The following is a 21,250-nucleotide window of genomic DNA, read 5'->3' on the forward strand; positions in this document are numbered from 1 at the left end:
AACAATAATTTCCTGAATAAAAATGTAAATGCTGCCTATATGACACTCATCTCGTTGTGTCTCGTTATTCTGTTATTTTTCCCACAATAATTAGCAATGAGGCTGCTGTGATCAGTTGTGACCACTAAATGTCGCTGTATGAAACTTAGCAACTTAAATGTAACAATAATTTCCTGAATAAAAATGTAAATGCTGCCTATATGACACTCATCTCGTTGTGTCTCGTTATTCTGTTATTTTTCCCACAATAATTAGCAATGAGGCTGCTGTGATCAGTTGTGACCACTAAATGTCGCTGTATGAAACTTAGCAACTTAAATAGTCAATTGGAGAAAAAAGAAAGTATATATACATATATTTCTAGCACAACAAATATTTCACCAGTGAAACCCTTAAAATTTCCAAATGCTAGTCCTTGCATTTGATCTCTTATAATAACTGATAAACTAATTTGGTTTCCCTCCATTACAACAAGCGCTCTTTTTAATTCCCTAAAAAAATGCCTTAAACTTCAGTTCCAAAAAATGCCCCCAGATTGAATTTAATATTTGAATGAACGGATGAAACACGGACAGCAGATGGCATTGTTGTGCTTTAACCCACAGGTGGCTACTGTAGACTTTACACTCTCCATACTGACTGCTTACTAATTTATGTTTGATGAAAATGTTAACAATTTCCTTTGTGTGTTCCAGCCTGTAACGCTTACAGCAGAAATGCATTGTGTTTGCCATTATAGTTTTCTGCTATCGATAGTGTCACGTTCTGCTGTAGACCGCAGGCTCATGTAGATTTGGTAAAATTGAGGAAAAAGTACCAGTAACTATGTTTGACTAAAAATCATGTGCGGATTAAAAACAACGTCGTACATTGCAATTAATAGCTACATTAATCCTCAAACAGAGTGTTAAAACATTGGTTTTATTTTGAAAGGGGTAACAGGAAGGGGAGTCTCTGGTATTGTGCCCTGCTTGACTGCTGGAGAGTGGCAGTGGTTGGTCAGTGTTGACAGAGGGGAAGCATGAGACACTTGTCTGCACGGATCATGCAAGCGTGTGGATACTTGGACGAGAAATCAGTTTGACAGCTCTGACAGAGAAAAGGTAAGTCGCAGATTCCCGCTTCCAGATCCTTGGAGCAGCCAAGCTCAGACTTATTTATGTGAGTTTTATGGGGATTCACTTGAATGGGGCCGTATGAAATGTGTCCATACAACTTCGGGTGTAACCCAGTTTTATCCCATTGATAAGAAAAACTCTAAAAGTGCAAAGAAAACTTAGGAAAGGTTGGGTGAAATATTTTAAGTGCAACATTAATAACTTCAAGACTCAACAGAAATATACAGTACACAGTATGGAGTTATAAACCATTTATTACTGAGGGTAAAAGCAGGTTGAGGGAAGGTCACACCTGGAGCTGACTTTTTGTCTCCTTCTACAGTTTCAGTTTTACCTAGCACATGAACAGAATGGAATACTGTGATTATCTGTTAATGCGGCACATGCCGAGTAAAGATGGTTGACAGTGATTCAGACATTTACAAAAGCTCAGCTTCAAGTACTTTACCTACTGTAACTACTGTACAGTTTACTTGACTATTTCTTTTTGATGCATCACCTCTACTTAACGTTTCAGCAGCAGGTACTCTAATTTTACTTCCCCACATCTATCTCTCAACATCTCACATGGTTTATTTTAAGTCATTCTTTAAAGCCAGAGGAAGTAAAATTCATCCAGGATTCCACGGAAAGCAAGGCTTAGAAAAAGGAACAAAGAATAAAAACTTTGCAGAAGAGATTAGATTTTTTTTTTCTCCCTTACAATAATTATGACACAACCTGCCAGATTTATATTTAGCCCCCAAGTTGGTTGGAATGGATGGCACATAAGTAGTTAAAACTAGCTGCACATTCAAGCAGATCCGAAATTTAAATGGTGCTTTTGCACTGATACATTAATTTAACAATATGTTACCAGAGGGCATGTGCTGTCGCATGCAGAGTTTTTAGATGTAATGAAGTGTCTCTAGTGTGTTAGGTTTATACTTTTACTTAAGTGATGTATCTGCTGTCTTGTCAGGTGCATGAAGGAAGAGAAATACAAATCTATAGGAATTTGCATTCGTCCTGGGTGATTTTCATTCGATTTTACATCCACATCAGCATTCACCAGAAAAGCGCACAGACTTGTTGTTGTTGCTCTTTCCATACATGTAGTCTCATGTCACTTGCAGTGACGGGCTCTCAAAGAAAAGGAGACCAATGTGCGTGTATGTATGTATGTTCCGTTATTGTCTCTCTGAGTAAACAGAAAACCATCCTCAGCCTTTTACTTGCCTCATCAAAATTTCCAGGGCATCTTTTCTTGATCAGCAGAGGCTGTTTCCATGTTTGTTGTGTGTCTTTCTGTTTATAATTAGCTCACTTTGACTTGAGTGTCTTCAGGAATATCCCTCACCCGCTCCCCTCACTAGTGTTGCCAATTGTATTTCTCTAATCTAAGACATCAATCCCAAATCTTTACTTTAAAGACCTCCGAATGACTCAGAATGTCTGACCAAATAGTCACTCCCATCCCACCAGTATCTCTGTATGTCTTTGACTGGAACAGCCTGCCCACTCCAGACTGTTATCAATGTATTTATACTTTGGTCCCAACCCCCCAACTCCAGTCCTCCCCCCTTTCATAACACAAACAAGGCAACAAATCCCCCTCCAAGTACCTGCAAAAAAAACTTGCATCTATTTTAGGCTCAGTGGGAGATAACTGACACGTCAGGGTTGCATTCTGTATGTAAATTATAGGTGCAGGGGGTAGGGGTCGTATAGTCAGAGTGGCAAATATTTAATTTTGCTAGATTCTGTAGGTAATTGTAGAGTAAATATATTCCAATTGTTTAAAGAATATAAAGCCAAACCTCACATGCTTGTGAGTGGCATTCATAGACAACACCAACTCAATCTGTTTATTTTTATGCTTCAGTGCTGTAAAATGCTCCTTTAAGCGATGCAAGTCTTTTAACAGTGGGAACCATCAAGTCAAGCAGGACAGACTTTGTTTATTCTCCAGAGAAAACTAAGAAAAGGCCGCAGTGAGATGAAGTGAAGTATAAAGGAAATAATCAGGGTATAGCTTTGGTGGTGAACGTGGTGTCAGGATGATTATATCTGAGAACTTTGTGAGGGCGTGCTGGTTCCCACACTGATTGATATGTAGGGGAGGTCACAGTGGTCTTCGTATTCTTCTCCCTTGCCAAAGCCGAAGGCATCAACAGTCAGCTGTCTAGGATTGCGTTTGGTTGGACAGATGAGTTACAGAGATGGGGACTTGATTATACCATGACTTGACCATAGTGTCTAGGGAGCAATGCTTCTCTTCCCCTTTCTGTAAACTGCCTTGTTCTGTCTTGTGCAAATAAAAAATAAAAAGACACCACATGGCACAGGTCCAAGTTGGAGCAGCTATTTTAAGGTCCAGCTATGGGAAAATAACCAAGTCCATAATCACTCATACATAGGCAGCTATGTTGCTGTAAATCCCTGTGCTGCTGGTGTGCTGGCTTTTGTAAGTGATTTACAGGGCCGGACATTTTGAAGAGCCCTCCTTCCACAGAACTTAAGCCAACTAATACTGACAACGGGGGAGAAAAGACACAGCGACCAGAACAGAGCCCCAAAACCAAACAAGCGATGTCCAAAAATGCAGCATTGTCTGCAGATGAACTCGTGTTACAGATATGTAAGCCTCTTCAATGCTGGACTGGGAGCAGTGCACCCCCGTCTGATTCAGTCAACCCTTGCCTGCAGGTTTGAGTACCCTGTTTGACCTGTAATTGAACCTCCTTGTGGTTATTGCATAACAGGATCTTGTGTGTTGCCTGGTTTTTGACTCTCACGGTGCTACATACTTAAAGAGCACACAGATTTCATTCTTTATTCCTGTTGACTTTCAAAGTACCGGCAAAGACACATGGTCGAGTATAATGTGAATTGTGTTCACCAAGAGAAGAACCAATCCATCTGTATTGTTAGTATTTGTACATTGCAGTCACTTAATGCACAACATGTGTGACTATTACAACTCACTTCAATTTCATGCTCAGCCACAGTAGCTTCCTCCACCGTTCTCATTCATTTCCAACATGTGCCCTTTGTATGCATTGACTTGCCCGGTGTGCAAAGATAGGAGAGTAAAGCGGGGTTCGAGCATTAATCTCCAGCATATTGTCCATTCATCCCTTGCTGCTTGGCATGATGGTGACAGCCAGTCGTCTTCTATCTATACATCTGTAAACTTCTCCCTCCTCCCGCCAAGAAAAATCTTCTCTTTTTCAATTCTGTACCAATAAGCTACCATTTTCATAGATTAGCAGCGATTTTCATATTATAGAGGGCTGTGAGGTTGTTTGCTGGGTCCTCTTACTGTGGAAGTCCCTTCCATGTCTCTTTATTTGTAACAATGGCTTATTTTTAACCTGGTGTGCTAGTTAAAAGTGGAGAGGGGAGAGAAGGGAGGAAGTGGTTGCAGGATAATAGCATCTTCCTCAACCATCATCCTTTCTCTAAGTAGGAATAATATGTGGGCAGATGCACAATGATACTTTTATGGTCCATGGATAGTTACAAGAGAGAGCTCTTGCACTTCTAAGAGCCAGTGTATGTCAGCTAGAGCAGCTTATTGTGGAGAACTGAACACCGTGTTAATGCAGAAGCTTAAAGTAGATGAGAACAATGTAAAAGGGAAGATCATCACATCATCTAGCCCTGAGCTCATTATGTAGATTACCATATTCCATATACCATCATATTTCAAGCCAAAAAGATAACAACGTCAGAACCCAAATATCTGGTGGTTTGGGAGTAAACTGAATAGCTTTTGCTTTTGAACTGTTGGAAAGCCAAAACAAGCAGTTTTCATATCCCCCTCTTTGAAATCATATCAACAGCCTATTCAAAAATGTAAAGAATAATTAATGCAGCACTCAGAGCTGACATGCAGCAAATTTCCAGTCAGGAATGGCTGTTGGGGGTTTTTGTTTGTCAGTCATTTCACTGTTTCGCTGTCAGTAGTAATAAAGGGGATAGGCATGACTTGTCCATGAAAGTTAAGCCCACGCTTTCTTTCTCTCAACCACATCAGGAATAATTGCTCCATCTGGTTTTTCCTGGTGTTGTGTTTCTGCTGATTTACTGTATCTTATCCGTGTCAAACACTACCCTCAGCAGTACAACACTCTCCAACTGTTCCTTTGAGTCTTATTGTAAAGGGTCATCGATTTATCCTGAAACTATTTATAAAATCTTTTAAAAAGTTTTTTTGTTGACAGAAGGATTTTTTTGTGACAGAATTTGAGAATCTTCTGAAATTAAGCACAGTACGTCCCTAAAGCAGTTGCTTCCAATTACTTCTTAATTGGACAACTGAACCTTTCCTTGAAGCTAACATCTAGTATTACACCTTGCAAAATCGCAAGTTTAGTTTCAATTTATATTTTTAGGTCAATCACGACTATGTGGGGTCAGGATAAAATTCCATTTTACGTCACAGCAGCATCTGTAGCTAATTTCCTGGGGTGCAGGGACCATTAAAACTAAATCCGGTACAGCAAAACAACAATATTTGTTGGGGTCATTTGATGACACTCGACACATGACCCCATGAGAGCAGTATGAATCTGGAATCAATCAGATCCTAGTGTAAACAACTAAATATAGATGACAAGTCATCATCCAATTTGCTCAAAATTTTTTCCATGAGTTACCTCAGAAGATCAGGATACTTTCACTTTTCCTCACTGAAAGTCATATTTGGCTATGTAAATCAATTCTGCCTCTCCCATCTACATACAGTGTACTGTGCTTCTGACTCCTGGCTTCTGAAAGAATAACTGCAGCATTGCCAGGAAAGCTCCTTCTAAAATATTGATATAGTTTTTCCTTGTTCTTTGTTGTCTGTTGCTGGGAGTGGATAGTCTGTGTCGAAGTATGTCCTAGAGTGTCTCGGGTTGAGCTACTGACAAATGCAGTTCCTGCTTTGAACAGACAAAATAATCAGTAAATATGGCAACAAATGTTATACATTGAAGCCTCTTTTTTCTTATTTAGAACAGGTTTCTTATCAACAAGTCATCAGGGATCATTTTTATTTGCAGAAAAAATGTTTAGTGACTAAAGCGCTGACATTAAACCTCTGAGTTTGTCTCCTGGTTTTCTGACATGTGTGCCTCTCCTCAGGCTAATCAAAACTGTCCAAGAAACTCCTAAATGTGGCTCTACAAAGCCTACTGACTCCGGGGGGCTGAATACAAATGCACACCACCCCTTTCAGATATTTACTTGTAAAAAATTTTGAAAACCATTTATCATTTTCCTTTCACTTCACAATTATGTGCCACTTTGTGTTGGTCTAGCACATAAAATGTCAATAAAATACAGCTTGGCGTCATTTTTGTGCATTTGTCTATGCTTTCAAAACTATTGTTCTAGACTGTGTGTTTTTATTGCCTTATGTTGGAAGGTGTGTGAGTCATACATACAAAAGACACGTTCATTACAAACACCATTTACCTTGAGTGCTTTGGTTGCCAAGAGATACTGCTGCTGCTGCAGGTCTTTCAGTTGTCATCACACCTCAGCAGACTGCTGACGCATTGTGTAGTTTGATAGGCAGGTTCATATTTTTCTAATTAAAGGGATTTAATAATTAAATTGCTTTCTTCTATCATTATGAGTTTGAGTCGCCTTTATATGATATAGTCCTATACATGGTTTACTCATTGACTTCAATGGGAAATTACTTTTAATAATGAACACAGGTCATCAGTTGTTATTCAGAGCCATCTCAGTTGTTCGTTGTGTTAAAATAAAAATCCAAGATATCCAAATTATCAGAATAAAGTTGCAGGTTTTCCAAGCTGGAACCTGAGGTTCCAGGTAATAGGCAATGACATGTCAGGTGAAACTAGAAAACACTGTGAAACTGGTGAGAAGTCAAACGACACAGGTTTCTCAAAGGACTGAGGCCACTAGAGCTGAATTGGAGCAGAGTCAGGTGGAAGAACCGGTGGAAGCAGGCAGGAGGCAGGCAACTATTACACCTGTCACATAATCCAAAGGCTACAGAGGACAGAGAGAGCTCTCGTAAAGTTTTTCTTAAGCCATTTCACCAAAATCATTGATATGCAGGTGATTTGGTGTTCTTATCCTCATTACTTTCCAGAGTTGACGACCAGCACAATCTCCTCGAATCCTGATGAGGTTGGGCAGCATAATGGATACACACAGACTCGATGTGAGACAGACTGTGACAAATCGTGACATATTATAGTGTAGACTGGGAAATAAAAGGAGACTGGTTGGAAGGAAAAGACTGTCAAAGAGTAGCAGTGAGAGTAAGTAAGTAAGATATTTTAAAAATAACGTTTGAATTTCTCCACCGCCCTGATTAAAATCGAGAAGTTGTGACCCTGGAGAAAGTAATTGGCTAAAAACAGTCTTTCAAGCTCTATTGTTGCCAAAAAAAAAAAACAAGGACAAACCAAACTACCTGGCTCCAGTTCACAGATGGATTGTATGTTCCTGTCAGCAGCATACAGTGAGCATGCCAAGATATTATAAAATGCAAGTGTGTGTCCTTGTATTTACAATGCCCTGATAGGAAAATCAGTTGTAAAAAAGGTTTATAGTTGTTTTGGGGTGTCACTTTAAACTGCGCCAGTGGCCAATTTAAAGTGTTACACGTGTAAAGTTTTCCAAGAATGTTTTAGTCTTTGTCCTACAATTCTTTCTATTTTATGTCTCCATCGCTCTTTCTTGTATCTCAACTTTAAAAAAGCTTTCGCTTCTCTGAGAAGAGTTTCTCAGCCTGAATTTTCTCTGTAATAACATTTACCATTTAACAGTTAGGAATGGTCACATTTTTATAAAATGTTAAGCCGAATCTGACTTGCATACCACATCGGATGGGTCCCGGGTTGACAGCAACCGCCACCGGTGCTGTTAACCTACAGGGTGCCAGTGGAATTTGGGCTACTGTTGGTCGAAGAAGGAGAGGAGGACGGTGTGTTAATAGGCAGAGAGGATTGACAGCAGGGACTTTGAATGTTGGGACTATGACAGGGAAGGTTAGAGAGTTGGTTGGCATCTGCCATTTTGATTGACAACAGCATGACTATTGTTATTGCATCCCCAGTACGAATCAAGAGAAAAGCTAAAGAAAACATGTTGGTCATGATGTCCAATCAATGAAACACACTGTAGGCAGTTTTCTCCTACATAAATCAATAAAGCAGATCATGTTGCATTATGTGTTACAGCTTTGCCACGATCATCTGTCTTCTATTCCCACTTATGCCGAGCTTTTCCTTGACCCTTGTGTGGCTCTTTCCAGAGGAAACGCTAAAGGGAACTTGCTGCTCTTTCCCTCAAAAATAATAATAAACAATCTGTTTCTCTGACCCTGAGTGGACAGTGTAGAGTAATGGCTGCTGAAGAATGAACTTCCTGTCCTGATAGATGACAAAACACCCCCTGTGTACAAATAAACACAAGTGTGCTTGTGAAATGATCCACTCGCAGATACATTTGAATTTAAAATACAACTGCAATATTTTGTTTATGCAGATTATTCCAGTCTGTTGCTGTCTATTGTACTTGATGGTCTCAGATCCCTTTTCAAGAACCACATTTTTAAAATACATTTCATACATAATCACTATATATTGTGAATTGGCATAAAAACTAATAGTGTCCTTTCTGTTTAGCTTTTAGAGAGATGTGGAGGACCCTAACGCTGCCACTGGCATTTGCACTGGTGCTGGGCACAGACGTAAGTACAACTTGCTACAGATGCACAGTTCTAAGGAGAACTGATCATATCAAGAGGAACATGAAGTAAAGGTCTCTGTAAATGCTGCATCTGTATTTCTTTGTGACTACACTCCCCAGGTGTCCCAGACTGAGGATCTGGGGTTCACGGAGAATTTCAGTGACATATCCACCCTAATGGGAAAGTCCAGACTGCACATCCTGGCAGCACAGTTTGAATGTTACCTCAAGATAATCCATGACCCACCACATAAAGAGGAAGGTACAAAGGTGTTATTGACCTGTTGTTCTGTTAACCTGGTAACAGTCCTCCATCTGGAACTTACGTCTTCCTGACGGTATTTACTGTACATGTGTTGCGTCTGGCGGATGGCAGATAGCGTTAAACACAACATCTTGCTGATGCAGCCGTAAAGAAATCTCTTTCTTTGCACATGTTTCCACAGCCATTAACTATAGGAAATCCTTTTTAAAACCAGTGCATTTTCTCTTCTCTCAGAAAGCCTCGCCATCAATTCTGTGCACTCTAATTTATAAACTAGAGTCATGCCAGGACCCATGAGATAAAAAGGATGAAAAACATTTACTTGAGAAGAATTAATTAACTCTTTTAGGACAAGAATTAATTTATCTCATTATGTAGATTTGCAGTCATTCGGTTCATAGTATTTCCAAAATTGCATATTTGATGTTGTTGAAGACATTTTAGCTTGAATCCAAGCGTTTCCAAAATGATCTCGGCAGTGTGTAAATCTGAGAATGCCGGCTGTTACCTTGTAAGTGTAGGTCAGCGCATACAGTGTAGGTCTAGGTTGTTAATAAAAAAAAAAAACACCTCTAAAAATATTAAATAATGCATGTGCTAAATTAAGGGCTTTTCATAACACCTTATAGAGATCTACATACTGCAATTGTCGCCTATGACCAGTTTCCAGTGTGCACACACTGAGAGAAGTGAGGAAGCGAGTCTAAAAGACAGGAAATTTGCCCTTTGTCTTTTTCCTAATGCCTGCTACCCCCCCTCAGTGCTTTACTGCCTTTGAAATGTTATTTTGTTCTCCATTTCCCAGCATGGCGATGTGCAACCTGGTTTCCGTCTATTGTTGACCATCGGTGTGCGAGCTAGCTGCATTTAGACACATAGTTTATGTAAACATAACACATCATTTATGTTGAATACATAGTATAATGCATAATACTATTAAAAATGTAAAGTTCTCTACGTTTATGATTCTCTGTTGACACGTGAGCCATTAACAGCACAGACTCATTACAAAGTTAATGATACCCTATGATAGAGTGCAATGATGGCTGCGTTGTTTTTTCTCTAACTTCCATTGCAAACGTAATGGAAACCTCTTATGTTTTTATGCAGTACATAAATTAATAATGTTTCAACCCTGACGTGGTCTAATAGATTTACTAAGTCTACTAAGACAAGCTCCACTTAATCTGAAAATCTTGCTCACAGAGTTGAGTACCGTTCTTTTCCTTTGTAACTGACTTAATACATTTTAAGCTTTATTTGTTTAATATTAAAGGAGAGCTGGGCGCTTGGCATGAGCAACGATGCTGTAGCCTCAATGGCTGAGAAGAAAAAACACCACCGCCGACAAAAACATCCAAAACAAAAAGAAAGAAATAGGCGCCTCGCTTATACGTACATTCATTTGAAACTAGATGCTTTCAAATTAGATGGTTCCACACTAGTCGTTGAGCTCTCATCTGTTTAGGGTTGTAGTCGACTATATTAGCCTTAAATCTAATTGTTTGTGCTATTATTGTCGCCTCGCAGACAAACATGTGGATCTCTTATGATCTAGTGTCTGCAGGTTCCACAAGTTCACCTTCTTTTCCATGCTGCCCTCTGTAGGTACCTACTGTAACCGTACATGGGACGGCTGGCTGTGCTGGGGCGATACCTTTCCAGGCACTGTCACACAGACCTGCCCTGAATATTTTACAGACTTTGACCCTGGTGGTGAGGCCTCTTTATAATTCTTATTGTTTGACTATTACTACTTTTGTACGTTACTTGACTTGTTCTGATGATCAAAGAACCTCTGTACAAGCTGAATCTGCAGTAGTAAGATTAGGGGTATGTTTGCATCCTCCTACATGGGTATAGACTATGAGGGAACTGAACTTCTCCTTAAAACTATTATATTTTGACTTTCTCATTTCTCATTTTACAGTTTGTGTTGTTTCTTCTAAAAGAATGTCTAGAATTTATGTGTGACCTTAACTCATAAATTTGTGGATTACGGACTATGAGAAACTACAATTGTGTTTTGGGAAGGGACCTTTTTTTGTGTCATTGAACTGCAGTGAATAAGGGAACCAAAGGCAAAGTGACATTCTTTGCTCTTTGTCTCACACTGATGGATTAAAGAGGTGAATTAAAGAGGTGCTGGAGATGACCTCAGCTGTTATCGGGCAAATGGCAGGGTACAGCCTGGACAGGTCGCCAGTTTATTTAAGGGCTGATAGAGAAAGACACACATGGACATACAACCATTTAGAGTCACCAATTAACCTAACATGCTTGTCTTGGACTGTGGATTAAACATGCTTGTGTAAAATGTAATGTTGTCTTTAACAGAGAAGGTTACCAAAGTGTGTAATCCTGATGGACAGTGGTTCCACCACCCAGAAAGCCACCGAGTCTGGACTAACTACACCCAATGTACGGCCTACAATAAGGAGAAATTGAAGGTAGACACGGTGCAAATAATCTCTTGTGTGTTAGAGGATTTCAAAGGTTTAAATATGTTTGGAATATTTGATCCAGTGTCTTTCAACAAGTGAGAACCAAAAAACAAACAAGCAGGATGAAAATGCAGCACTGAACTAGTTTTGTCGTGGTGTGAAAGTGTAATGTGAACCGACGGCAGGACATAACACCAGCAGGGTTTATGACACATGTTGATGTCTGACAGTCAGAGGCCACACATGCTCGGACAGCTGAGCATGACAACACAAACTGAGGGCAAACTGCATCGTGGACTCGCTGACTCACATGCTCTAAACTGCCATGAACACTGGAGACGGTAAACTGCAGCTACGAAGCTGCACGGGTCCACCACGCTTAGCCGAAGTTGCAGCTGAGCGAGTTGATGAAAGTGCATTGTTCAAATTGTTGTATAGAGACAAACGCTGTACTTACTTTCCTGTGTTACATCATTAATTTAAAATCTAGCTATTGTGTAGTCAAATTATCACTATTTATCATAATAACCACTTTTTTCCTGCAGTTTGCCTTAAGTCTCTACTACATCGCCGTAGTGGGTCACGGTGTATCTATTATCTCCCTGATCATCTGTCTGATCATCTTCTCTTACTTCAAGTGAGTCAAGAGACATTTTTGTTGCTAAAATTTTCTGTAAAAATGAAGTTCAACAAATGGCAACGGAGTTGACCTTTTATATTACAGTTTCATCAAAATTATTATTATTATTACACAATATTACAATAGAGCTTTTTACTAATTTTACTACTAACTTTTTTTTTGTCTCTTTATCTTTAGGAGTCTCAGCTGCCAGAGAATCTCCCTGCACAAGAACATGTTCCTCTCTTTCATCTTTAACTCCATTGTTACTATACTGTTCCTCTCAACAACATCCACCATGAACCAAGTTAAGGATGACAGCAACCCTGTGAGCCACTCTTATATGTGATCTCATTACAGCAACACATTTCTGTTCAGTTGTCTAATTTACTGTGTGGGAGCTTTTTTGTTTGTTATTTCATCCATCCATCCATCCATTATATTAAACCACTCATCCTGTTCAGGGTCATAGGGAGCCAGAGCCTATTCTAGCTAGTATTAGGTGAGAGGCAGCGTACAACCTGGACTAGGTCTCCAGTCCATCTCAGGGCCAACAAAGAGAAACAGACACTGAACCATTCGCTCTCATATTCACACCCGGGCAATTTAGGGTCACAAATAAACCTAGCATGCATGTCTTTGTGCGAATACTGTGCGAATACCTGGAGGAAAAACCACACAAGCACAGGTAGAACATACAAACTCCACACAGAAACCACTCCCCCACCGTGCTGCCCTTGTTTGTAATTGTAGTTGAAAATCATGACATATTTCAAGTAAAGTTTCACCATTTCCTGTCCTCCAGGTGAGCTGTAAGATCCTGGTTGTCCTGACCCAGTATGCATCCATATCCAACTACTTCTGGATGCTGTGTGAAGGCATATACCTCCACACACTCATCATAGTGGCAGTCTTTGTTGGGGAGCAACAGCTCTTCTGGTACTACATCCTGGGATGGGGTGAGTCACTTCTAAACCTTTGTTTTGGGTGTGTCAGTGTAACCATCACCCATGTCATGGTTACTTTTGTATTAATAATTACATACGTCTGTAAAGTATAATTGCAGGTGGTCAGGAAGATTTAAATCGAGGCAGCATCAGAATATAATAATGCATGAGGATATGCTGATTGTGTTAGAATAGAATCATCTGCTAAATATGAAGCAAATGCAATAACACAGTTGCTTCACAGTTACAATTTGTAGGTTAAAATGTTTCAGTGATGCTTTCTTTTTTTTCTTGTTTTTTTTTTCTTTTTTTCGGCTGGATGTACTTGTGCTTAGATTAGTGTCGTTTTTATAAGAGACTGTCACCTAGGCTTATAGTCAACCAGTCTGTGAAGCTGCTTTCAACCAGCACTTCTCCATCAGTAATGGATTCTCTTATGTCTCGTGTAGAATTGCATCTTTTTATGTCGGCATGGTGTAGCGTTCCTATTGTGAAGCACATTTGGTATGGCAGGATGTCCTACATTTACTTTAAACTTAGTATATAGTTCAAGCTATTGTTCTTTATTTGAAGATGCTGACAAACATTTCTGGATTATAAGCGTCATCTGCCATATCCTTCTATTGGTGCTCTCTGTGTTTAAGGTGATGGAAACAAATTCAGGGCAATTGTTGGTTCAGGTCTCTGACGTAACTTGAAAACCGTGGATATTTGATTCCCTTCTGATTTGTTGCCAGACTATTTCCAAATGACATAAGTAGCTTAGTTTTTGGAATTAGACTCTTCCTCAAACTCTTTCAAGAAGTGAACTTGACAATCCACTTCTTTGTAGCCTCGTGTAGGATGTCCACATTAATGAAGATTTGGTCTTGCAGCTGTATAGTCAATATCATGAATCAATGCTTTTTTATCATAGAGAGGAAATATTGACAATACACAGTATTTGATATGACACTTAATGGATTAATTATTGGTAATGGATGATGTGAATATAGCTCTCACGTCCATGCAAGCAGTATGAAACTACAGTCTAAACCAAGCCAGTTAATGTAGATTAGTGTAAAGACTGAAAACAGCTAATTTGACTCTGACTGAAAACAACTAAACCAATCTAACACATTATATCAATTTAATTAACGTCAAAGTAAGGTAACAAAATGTAAACGTGGGTTTTGGAAATATGAATTCATTAATAAGTAACCCAGGTGCTCGTAGGTCAATTTTGTTACCTTCCTATTGTGATGCAACAAGTGTGGTATGTGGAGAAGGATGTCAGTCTGATATTTCGGTGTGTTTCTTCTTTATTCTAAGGGTTCCCCATCGTTCCTGCCATCACATATGCTGTGGCTCGTGGGCTCTACTTTAATGACAAGTAAAATGTTGCTATCAATATTATTATTGTTATTATTGTACTTAAGCTCAAGACCAGATTAGGAACAATACAGTTGCAGTTTTACAGACTTGGATTCCTCACTCACATCCTTCCTGTAAACTTCTTTGAGTCTTTTTTTAATCACTTTAAACATGTTATGAATTTGCTTCATCAGGTGGAATTTCTGTGACGCTTTTGTTCATTAAGTCTAGTGCTAACAATGAATTATTCAGGCTTTCACTAAGCCCTTCTGGTCACTATGAAAGATCACTGAAACGATGTCAGGAATTTCAGCTTCCTTACTTCTTTGTTTCAGGTGTTGGATCAGCTCAAACACCAACCTGGTCTTCATCACCCATGGGCCTATTCATGCTGCACTAATTGTGAGTAATTAAAGTATATTATTTACATTTCTACATAAAAAGTAGCCTCTTCCCTTATATAAGACCATTACTGAACAGTAGTTTGCTTTTACCTCAAACCTCTTATGTAACTGCACACAGTGATACAGATCCAAGTATAAACCCAACTACTGGCAGTCCATCACTTTCCAGTGTTCTGCCATCAATGCAGTGTGTTCCTCATGAGTAAAGTACCACAGAGTACTGATAAGTACTGATTGTGCTAATTGGATGTGAAAGCACCTTTGACTATTTTAGTCGTGATGCTTTTATGTCACTTGACTAACTTTGCAATGGTTGTAGACGGGGGCATATTTGGTTAGAAAGCTGTTTACCTTCAACTGCCAAGGTAAAACCCACTATAAAATCCATGCAGAGTAACAGGAAAGGAGGTAATCGGAAAACTGTCAATGGGTTGAAGCCTGGGTTGAAGCCTGGATCTCGCCGGTTTTGTTTGGGGTTGCAGTAACAATTATCAGGGGATATAAATTTACAGTCATACACTTTTGTTCTTGTCATGGTTAGTTTGTTTGGACATTTATTGTTTTAAACTCTTTGTGATTCGTGGCTCAGGGGACATTTTTTAGATTGGATCTGCATATTTTAGTGCAGAAATGTCAATTAACTGTGGTAACTAATTAATTTAAATTGCTTTAACATGACATCTTCATTTGTACCTCTTAGCCTTTGCCATGTTTAAAGCCCTAAAGAGGTCCACCTCTGTGATGAAACGTTTAAGCAACATGGATTTCAATTCATGTCATTCAAGTATGTCTTGAAGCAGCGGCTGTCGCTTAAGGGGTGACAGATCTACAAAAAATTCACACTAAGAGACAAATACAATTCCAAATACAATACAAAATGTTAGAGCTAATACTAATGATGACTAATGATAAAAAGCAACAGATGTGTATCCATCCACGTGTGCTTTAGTTGGACTTACACAAAATCCTTTGAATAAACATGTTTATTTGTATTTAAAACACAACCGCAGTGATACAAGCAGGTAATAACCTTTCATATTTTAGATTTACTGCTTTGTCCTTGTTAATGCAGCTCCCTCTCTTTATTCACCCACTAGCTCACTCAACTACAGCCAGTCTCGCCCTCACTGAGCTGGAGTGGACCGAACAAGTGAAGGGTTCATTTAGGGACAGCGATGGACAAATCATGCTGGCTTTAAAGGAACTAAGTCAACAGCTTCTTGTGGTTTTTCATGTTCAAGGGAATGGATGTAGGTCAGGGAGTGAAATTTGGCCACAACATCCAAAAGAATGCTTCCTTGAGTAGGAATCGTAAAAAGCAGCTACAGTGTGTGTGCAGCACAGCTCACACCAAGAAGTTCTTTAGAGAAGTGATGGCCAATGACACCTCCATGTCGCACACATGCAGTCTCTCACAGAAGTTCCATTTGTCTCCAGCAAATCAATGGCATCTTCGTGACATCCTGAAAATCGTAAACAACAATAACTCAGAAATCAGATATTTCCTGTCTTTTCATTTTAAGAAGGTCTCACTTGCATATGTGTGTGGAGGTTATTATAAAAGTAGACTGAGCAGATTGTCATTGTGTTATTGAGGGATTCAGGGACCATAGAAAGCATAGGTCAGTTTTGGAAGTGCCTTGAACCTTTACTTTCTCAAATGAAAGGAAGTGAAACTGAATATTGGATATTTAGTATCGGATTGGGACGTATTGTAGCATTACAAAGATTTGTATCGCTGCCTCGTTCATTCACTTATCATCAATCCATCCAGGTGAACCTTTTCTTTCTGCTCAACATTCTCCGAGTTCTGATCACCAAGCTGAAGGAAACCCACTGCGCTGAGTCCATGACCTACATGAAAGCAGTGAGAGCGACACTCATCCTCGTGCCTCTGCTTGGAGTCCACTTCATCATGCTTCCCTGGAGGCCAGAGGGATACATCGCCAGTGGCATCTTTGATTTCTTTGTTAACGTTTTCTACCACTTCCAGGTAGTGTTATTAAAGAATAACCTGCACATCGGGGTTTGAAAGACATCATTTAACAAACTCCTATGGTAAAGTTACGTGTAGCTCATTTTACACTAAACTGCACGTTTTTCTTAGGACCATGAGATCCTTTTCCAAACCCAGCTGAAGCTGTTTGGCCATTAAGCCTATGTTAATTGAGCAACATCATCCAACTAAAGAGCACATTGAACTATTTTCACTACACTCCAAAGCACAACGGAGCCACTCTCTGCTCTTGCAGTAGAGCTCTATCTGATGACTTCCTTTTGGAAGGTGGACATTCAGCTGAATCCAATGATAGTTTAAAATTTACAGCAGTTAGACCACATCCATGGTCCATGTTTTTGAAATAAATTTAAAAAATGAGGATAATCAAATTCATCTAATTAATTTATCTCACATTACTTTGTAGGGATTGCTGGTGGCAATAATATTCTGTTTCTGCAATGCTGAGGTACGTTGGAATTGTCCTGTTGCATGTTACAAAGCTAATGTAAACTATTTTAAATTATTTGACCCAGATTATGTAAAAGTGTGTATATACTGTACATGGTACCACATGTAAAGTCGGTCAAACTATGTACAAGTAGACAAACTATAAAGGCAAAGCGAAAATCTAATGAAATTACCTTAGTAAATACATTTCATTGAAATACTCACTTGACTGTCATTGTTGATGCCCAGGCCCAAACAGCAGTACGGAGGAAGTGGGCTGAGTGGAAATGTGCCTGGATTAAAACCAGTTGGGGACAAACGCGCATCTCCAATAGCCACTTCAGCTACCACACCAACTCTTCCATCACAGAAACCAGCCGCGCCACCATCAGCTTGGAGCAACCTGCAACTGTGCCTTCTGAGCAAAATGAAAACAGCAACTTCCTGACCAAGTTGCAGTCAAAAGCCAACGGACGGCATAACAGCAACGGGGTAGTGCACATGCTCAGCAAGCTGGAGACCACTGACATCTGACTATATAACGCATGGAGATGATAGTTGTGGTGCCAAACACAAACACTCATATATACATAGACACAAAAAGACAGAAATCAAAGAGGGTGTATGTAATTATCTGTAATTATATGTTCATGCACACATTTTTACAAGAGCAGCTCCACTTTTTGGACTCGTATGAACTGACAAAAAAAAAAAAAATCCTTTATATTATGGTGTCATCCTGTAATCTACATATGGCAGTGGCTTTTGTATGCAAGTGTTCTGTTGATAAAATGAAATCCACTTATGTATTTTAATCATTGTTTATTTTTTTCTTATTGTTGTGTACATCCCGCAGAATGGAGAAAGGTGCAAATTTGTAAAGTACGATTTTGATATCACTAATGCCGAGGTGAGTGTTAATCTGCTGCCTTATGAAGCCTCTGAATTCTGAATGTTTATGGGCAGCTCAGTTGCTCACACCAATCTTTAGTTTTCTGAATTAATGAACATACTTTTATGCCAAATAAAGAGACTCCATTTTAATTTGGAATGTATTGAAAGGGCTTCTGACTTTCATAGTTCACAAACATAGCTCGTGTTGAGTGAGAAATAAAGCACTGGCAATGTGCATGGCGCATACTTAAGCCTGATCCAAATGAAAGTGGTGCACCTCCTGGAGCTACATTATTTCTCCAACAAACACGAGTTGCAACCCTTCTAATTCAAAATGGGAGCTAAGCTTTAAGTGCACGACAGTAACTGGTAAATACATAATGGAGCTCTGGAGTGAAGCAAAAAATGTCTGTCCGGCTGAATTTTCATGAAGCTGAGGGTTGTGGGATTTTAGTATACACACATAGTGTACAGTGGGCTGTAAAGAGGGTGTTGAGTGTGTGCACATATGCTTCTCCCACTTAATATGTCCACCATCTTCACTTGGTTTAATCACATAAGACAAAAGATCTTAATCTATAATAAGGCTCAACGGGCTACTCATTCAAGTTACATTTTGAAATGTTTGTGATAAGTATAGCTTTTGCAAAAGCAACAAAACTGTGCCACATTAGAGTACATATCTTAAGGAATAAAAAGTTTTCTTTCTTATGAAATCTAGGTCAGTTCTAGATCCACCTAATTCTTACACTGTGTACATAGAACACTGCACTGATGTTCCTTTTCATGTTAGTATAGTCTTTAGTATTTTTATTAGTCTTGTGGCTGTTCAAAGTGTCTGTTTTGCTGTATTAATTTTGCATTAATCTAACACACTATATTTTACTGCCACTGGACTGATTCAGCACCTTTTTTATTCCACACATGCCATGCGTGTGGATACAGCAGGGTACACTGATGCATGGGAAATACACCACTGTTGTGTCCATTTACAAAATATACATAATGAAAGGCTCTGTTAAAGATGCAGTGATTCTCAACTTACCCCTGTGCACCTCTGCCAGTGCTGCCCGGTAAAGAAATTGCCTGTCAGTGACATATTTTCAAAGGTAATTCGAGAAACATTCCAATAAAACGTCAAAAGACTCTACTGTGTGTGTGTGTGTGTGTGTATATATATATATATATATATATATATATATATATATATATATATATATATATATATATATATATATTAACACTGCCATTTGTGTGAGGAAATAAAGTTGTTTGAACCTAAACTGGTGATATTCATTTCAATTGATAATCAATTTAGTTGTATTTTTAGTGGAGTTATTTCACATGTGCCGCAGTGTGATTATATATTTACCCTGATAAATGACATTCTACTGCACTACAGCATAGGTACTGTACTGTTTTGAAGTGCTTGTACTTTTAAGCACAGTACAGGATGAAATACTGTTTTTTGGACCTCACACATATACAGTTAGCTTCAGCTTGATCTGGTAAATGATATTTTACACTGAATTATTGCTCCGATTAAGGAAAGCACGTGAACACCGGGGTAATGGAATGAGGGCAGAAGTTTTCTGAAGTCTTGCGGGGAAGAGAAGGGTTGGCAATAGGTAAGTTCAGTAAACTTACCATCGTGGGATTCTCTGAAGCTCTGAAGTGTGGCTACTGACGTGGCTGCTGTTTTGCTAAAATAAAATTAGAGTGGAGTTATTCTTAAATTGTCCCATGCCAGACAAAAAGGGATGAGGTCCCACCGAGATTTGAACTCGGATCGCTGGATTCAAAGTCCAGAGTGCTAACCATTACACCATGGGACCAGATGGTAGCGCTATGTTGGCTCGTCGACTTAAGAGACGTAACAGACACCGCTGCAATTCGTTGTTTGACTTCATTTTTATTGTTTAAACTCTAGCTATTCACTTTAAGCGAAGTGGCCTAACGTCACGATGACAATGAACCTGACAATAGCATTAGCTTGCTGAAGGCTAACGCTAATTTAACGCTGGCTAATACGCAGCGCTGGTGCCGCTTGGTGGTTAGAAGTGAAGCGACTCGAATGTCAACAATGTTTGCCAGCTGGCTGAGTTCAAGACACATAAGCGTGACGTTAAATAACCAATGTTGACACTGAACACGTTAACAATTTTTAACCTGCGCGTTAACAGCTGTATGTGGCAGCAAAATATAGCGAATCAAAGACGATGACCACACGACGAAATACTTCACTGCCTGTTACCTTATGCGTCGTTAGGAAGGGCCGCTAAAAGGAGCTAACCGCTTCACTTTTACACCTGTTACCGCTTCAGTTTAGCCCACTGAAAATATAGGCTACTTGTTAATTTATACTACGCAATTAACACGAGAAAAGCTAAAGAAAATGTGTGGATTAGTAACTTAAAGTATAGTCTTAGTCAACAGTGAGGCGGCTGAGTAGGTTTTGCTTTTCCAACTGGTAATGTATTCACGTTTTCCTCATCATTATCGTTTACTTATTGTGTAGTATCGCTTACATGATGGTATTGCTTTATTATAATAATAATAATATATATTTTTAAAAACTAATTCAACCTATAACGCAATGCTATGTAAAATTTCCATTGGACTACCACGCATCTGTAATGGGGTGAGATCCATCTTGACACGCCTGTAGATGTAATATCACAAAAGGACACGAGGGGGCCGCAGAGTCTGTCTGTCTATGTATCTATCTACTTATGTATCTATCTATCTCTGTATCTATCTATCTATCTATCTATCTATCTATCTAATGCTTTGCTCACGGAGAGATTTCAGCCTCATTAAATTACCCACAAGGTCATAGTTTACTAATCTGCACTGATGGACATTCTCTTATACATTCACACTTGAGCAGAACGCCCACAAATCTTGGTTGCAGTGGGCTTCACACCTCTGACTTTCTCTGCTCTGATTTATCCCACATCTTTTTTTTATTTATTTAAAATGCATTCAGATCACTGTGGTCACGTAATTTATGCATTGCAGTAAAAAAAAAAATTTTTTAAATGTGAGCTTGG

The 21,250-nt window shown here is 39.2% G+C and overlaps 1 protein-coding gene and 1 non-coding gene across 3 annotated transcripts; one reads left to right on the top strand and one right to left on the bottom strand.

Moving 5' to 3' along the window:
* Positions 1 to 944: 944 nt before the first annotated feature.
* Positions 945 to 19,340, top strand: calcrl2 (calcitonin receptor-like 2). Of its 2 annotated transcripts, none has more exons than XM_067527316.1 (13): positions 945 to 1,103; positions 8,762 to 8,826; positions 8,946 to 9,087; positions 10,699 to 10,806; positions 11,428 to 11,540; positions 12,080 to 12,171; positions 12,352 to 12,481; positions 12,959 to 13,112; positions 14,412 to 14,472; positions 14,789 to 14,855; positions 16,632 to 16,850; positions 17,281 to 17,322; positions 17,553 to 19,340. In XM_067527316.1, exons 2-13 carry the CDS (start codon positions 8,773 to 8,775, stop codon positions 17,835 to 17,837), a joined length of 1,467 nt encoding a protein of 488 aa, XP_067383417.1. In that variant the 5' UTR covers positions 945 to 1,103; positions 8,762 to 8,772; the 3' UTR covers positions 17,838 to 19,340. The 2 variants fall into 2 exon arrangements, with proteins under 2 accessions (XP_067383417.1, XP_067383418.1); XM_067527317.1 differs by lacking the exon at positions 945 to 1,103 and adding an exon at positions 7,370 to 7,390.
* Positions 19,341 to 19,960: 620 nt separating this feature from the next.
* trnaq-uug (transfer RNA glutamine (anticodon UUG)) lies at positions 19,961 to 20,032 on the bottom strand. Its single transcript has one exon. It is a non-coding gene; the product is annotated as a tRNA-Gln (tRNA).
* Between the last annotated feature and the right edge of the window lie 1,218 nt (positions 20,033 to 21,250).

Source organism: Channa argus, chromosome 13 (genome assembly GCF_033026475.1).
Source record: "Channa argus isolate prfri chromosome 13, Channa argus male v1.0, whole genome shotgun sequence".
NCBI lineage: Eukaryota > Metazoa > Chordata > Actinopteri > Anabantiformes > Channidae > Channa > Channa argus.

Bases quoted from the DNA above. Each gene is read 5' to 3' on its own strand.
- calcrl2 (XM_067527316.1), top strand. From the start codon at position 8,773: ATGTGGAGGACCCTAACGCTGCCACTGGCATTTGCACTGGTGCTGGGC. The intron at 10,807-11,427 runs GTGAGGCCTCTT...TGTCTTTAACAG, and splicing joins TACAGACTTTGACCCTGGTG to AGAAGGTTACCAAAGTGTGT. The intron at 12,482-12,958 runs GTGAGCCACTCT...CCTGTCCTCCAG, and splicing joins TTAAGGATGACAGCAACCCT to GTGAGCTGTAAGATCCTGGT.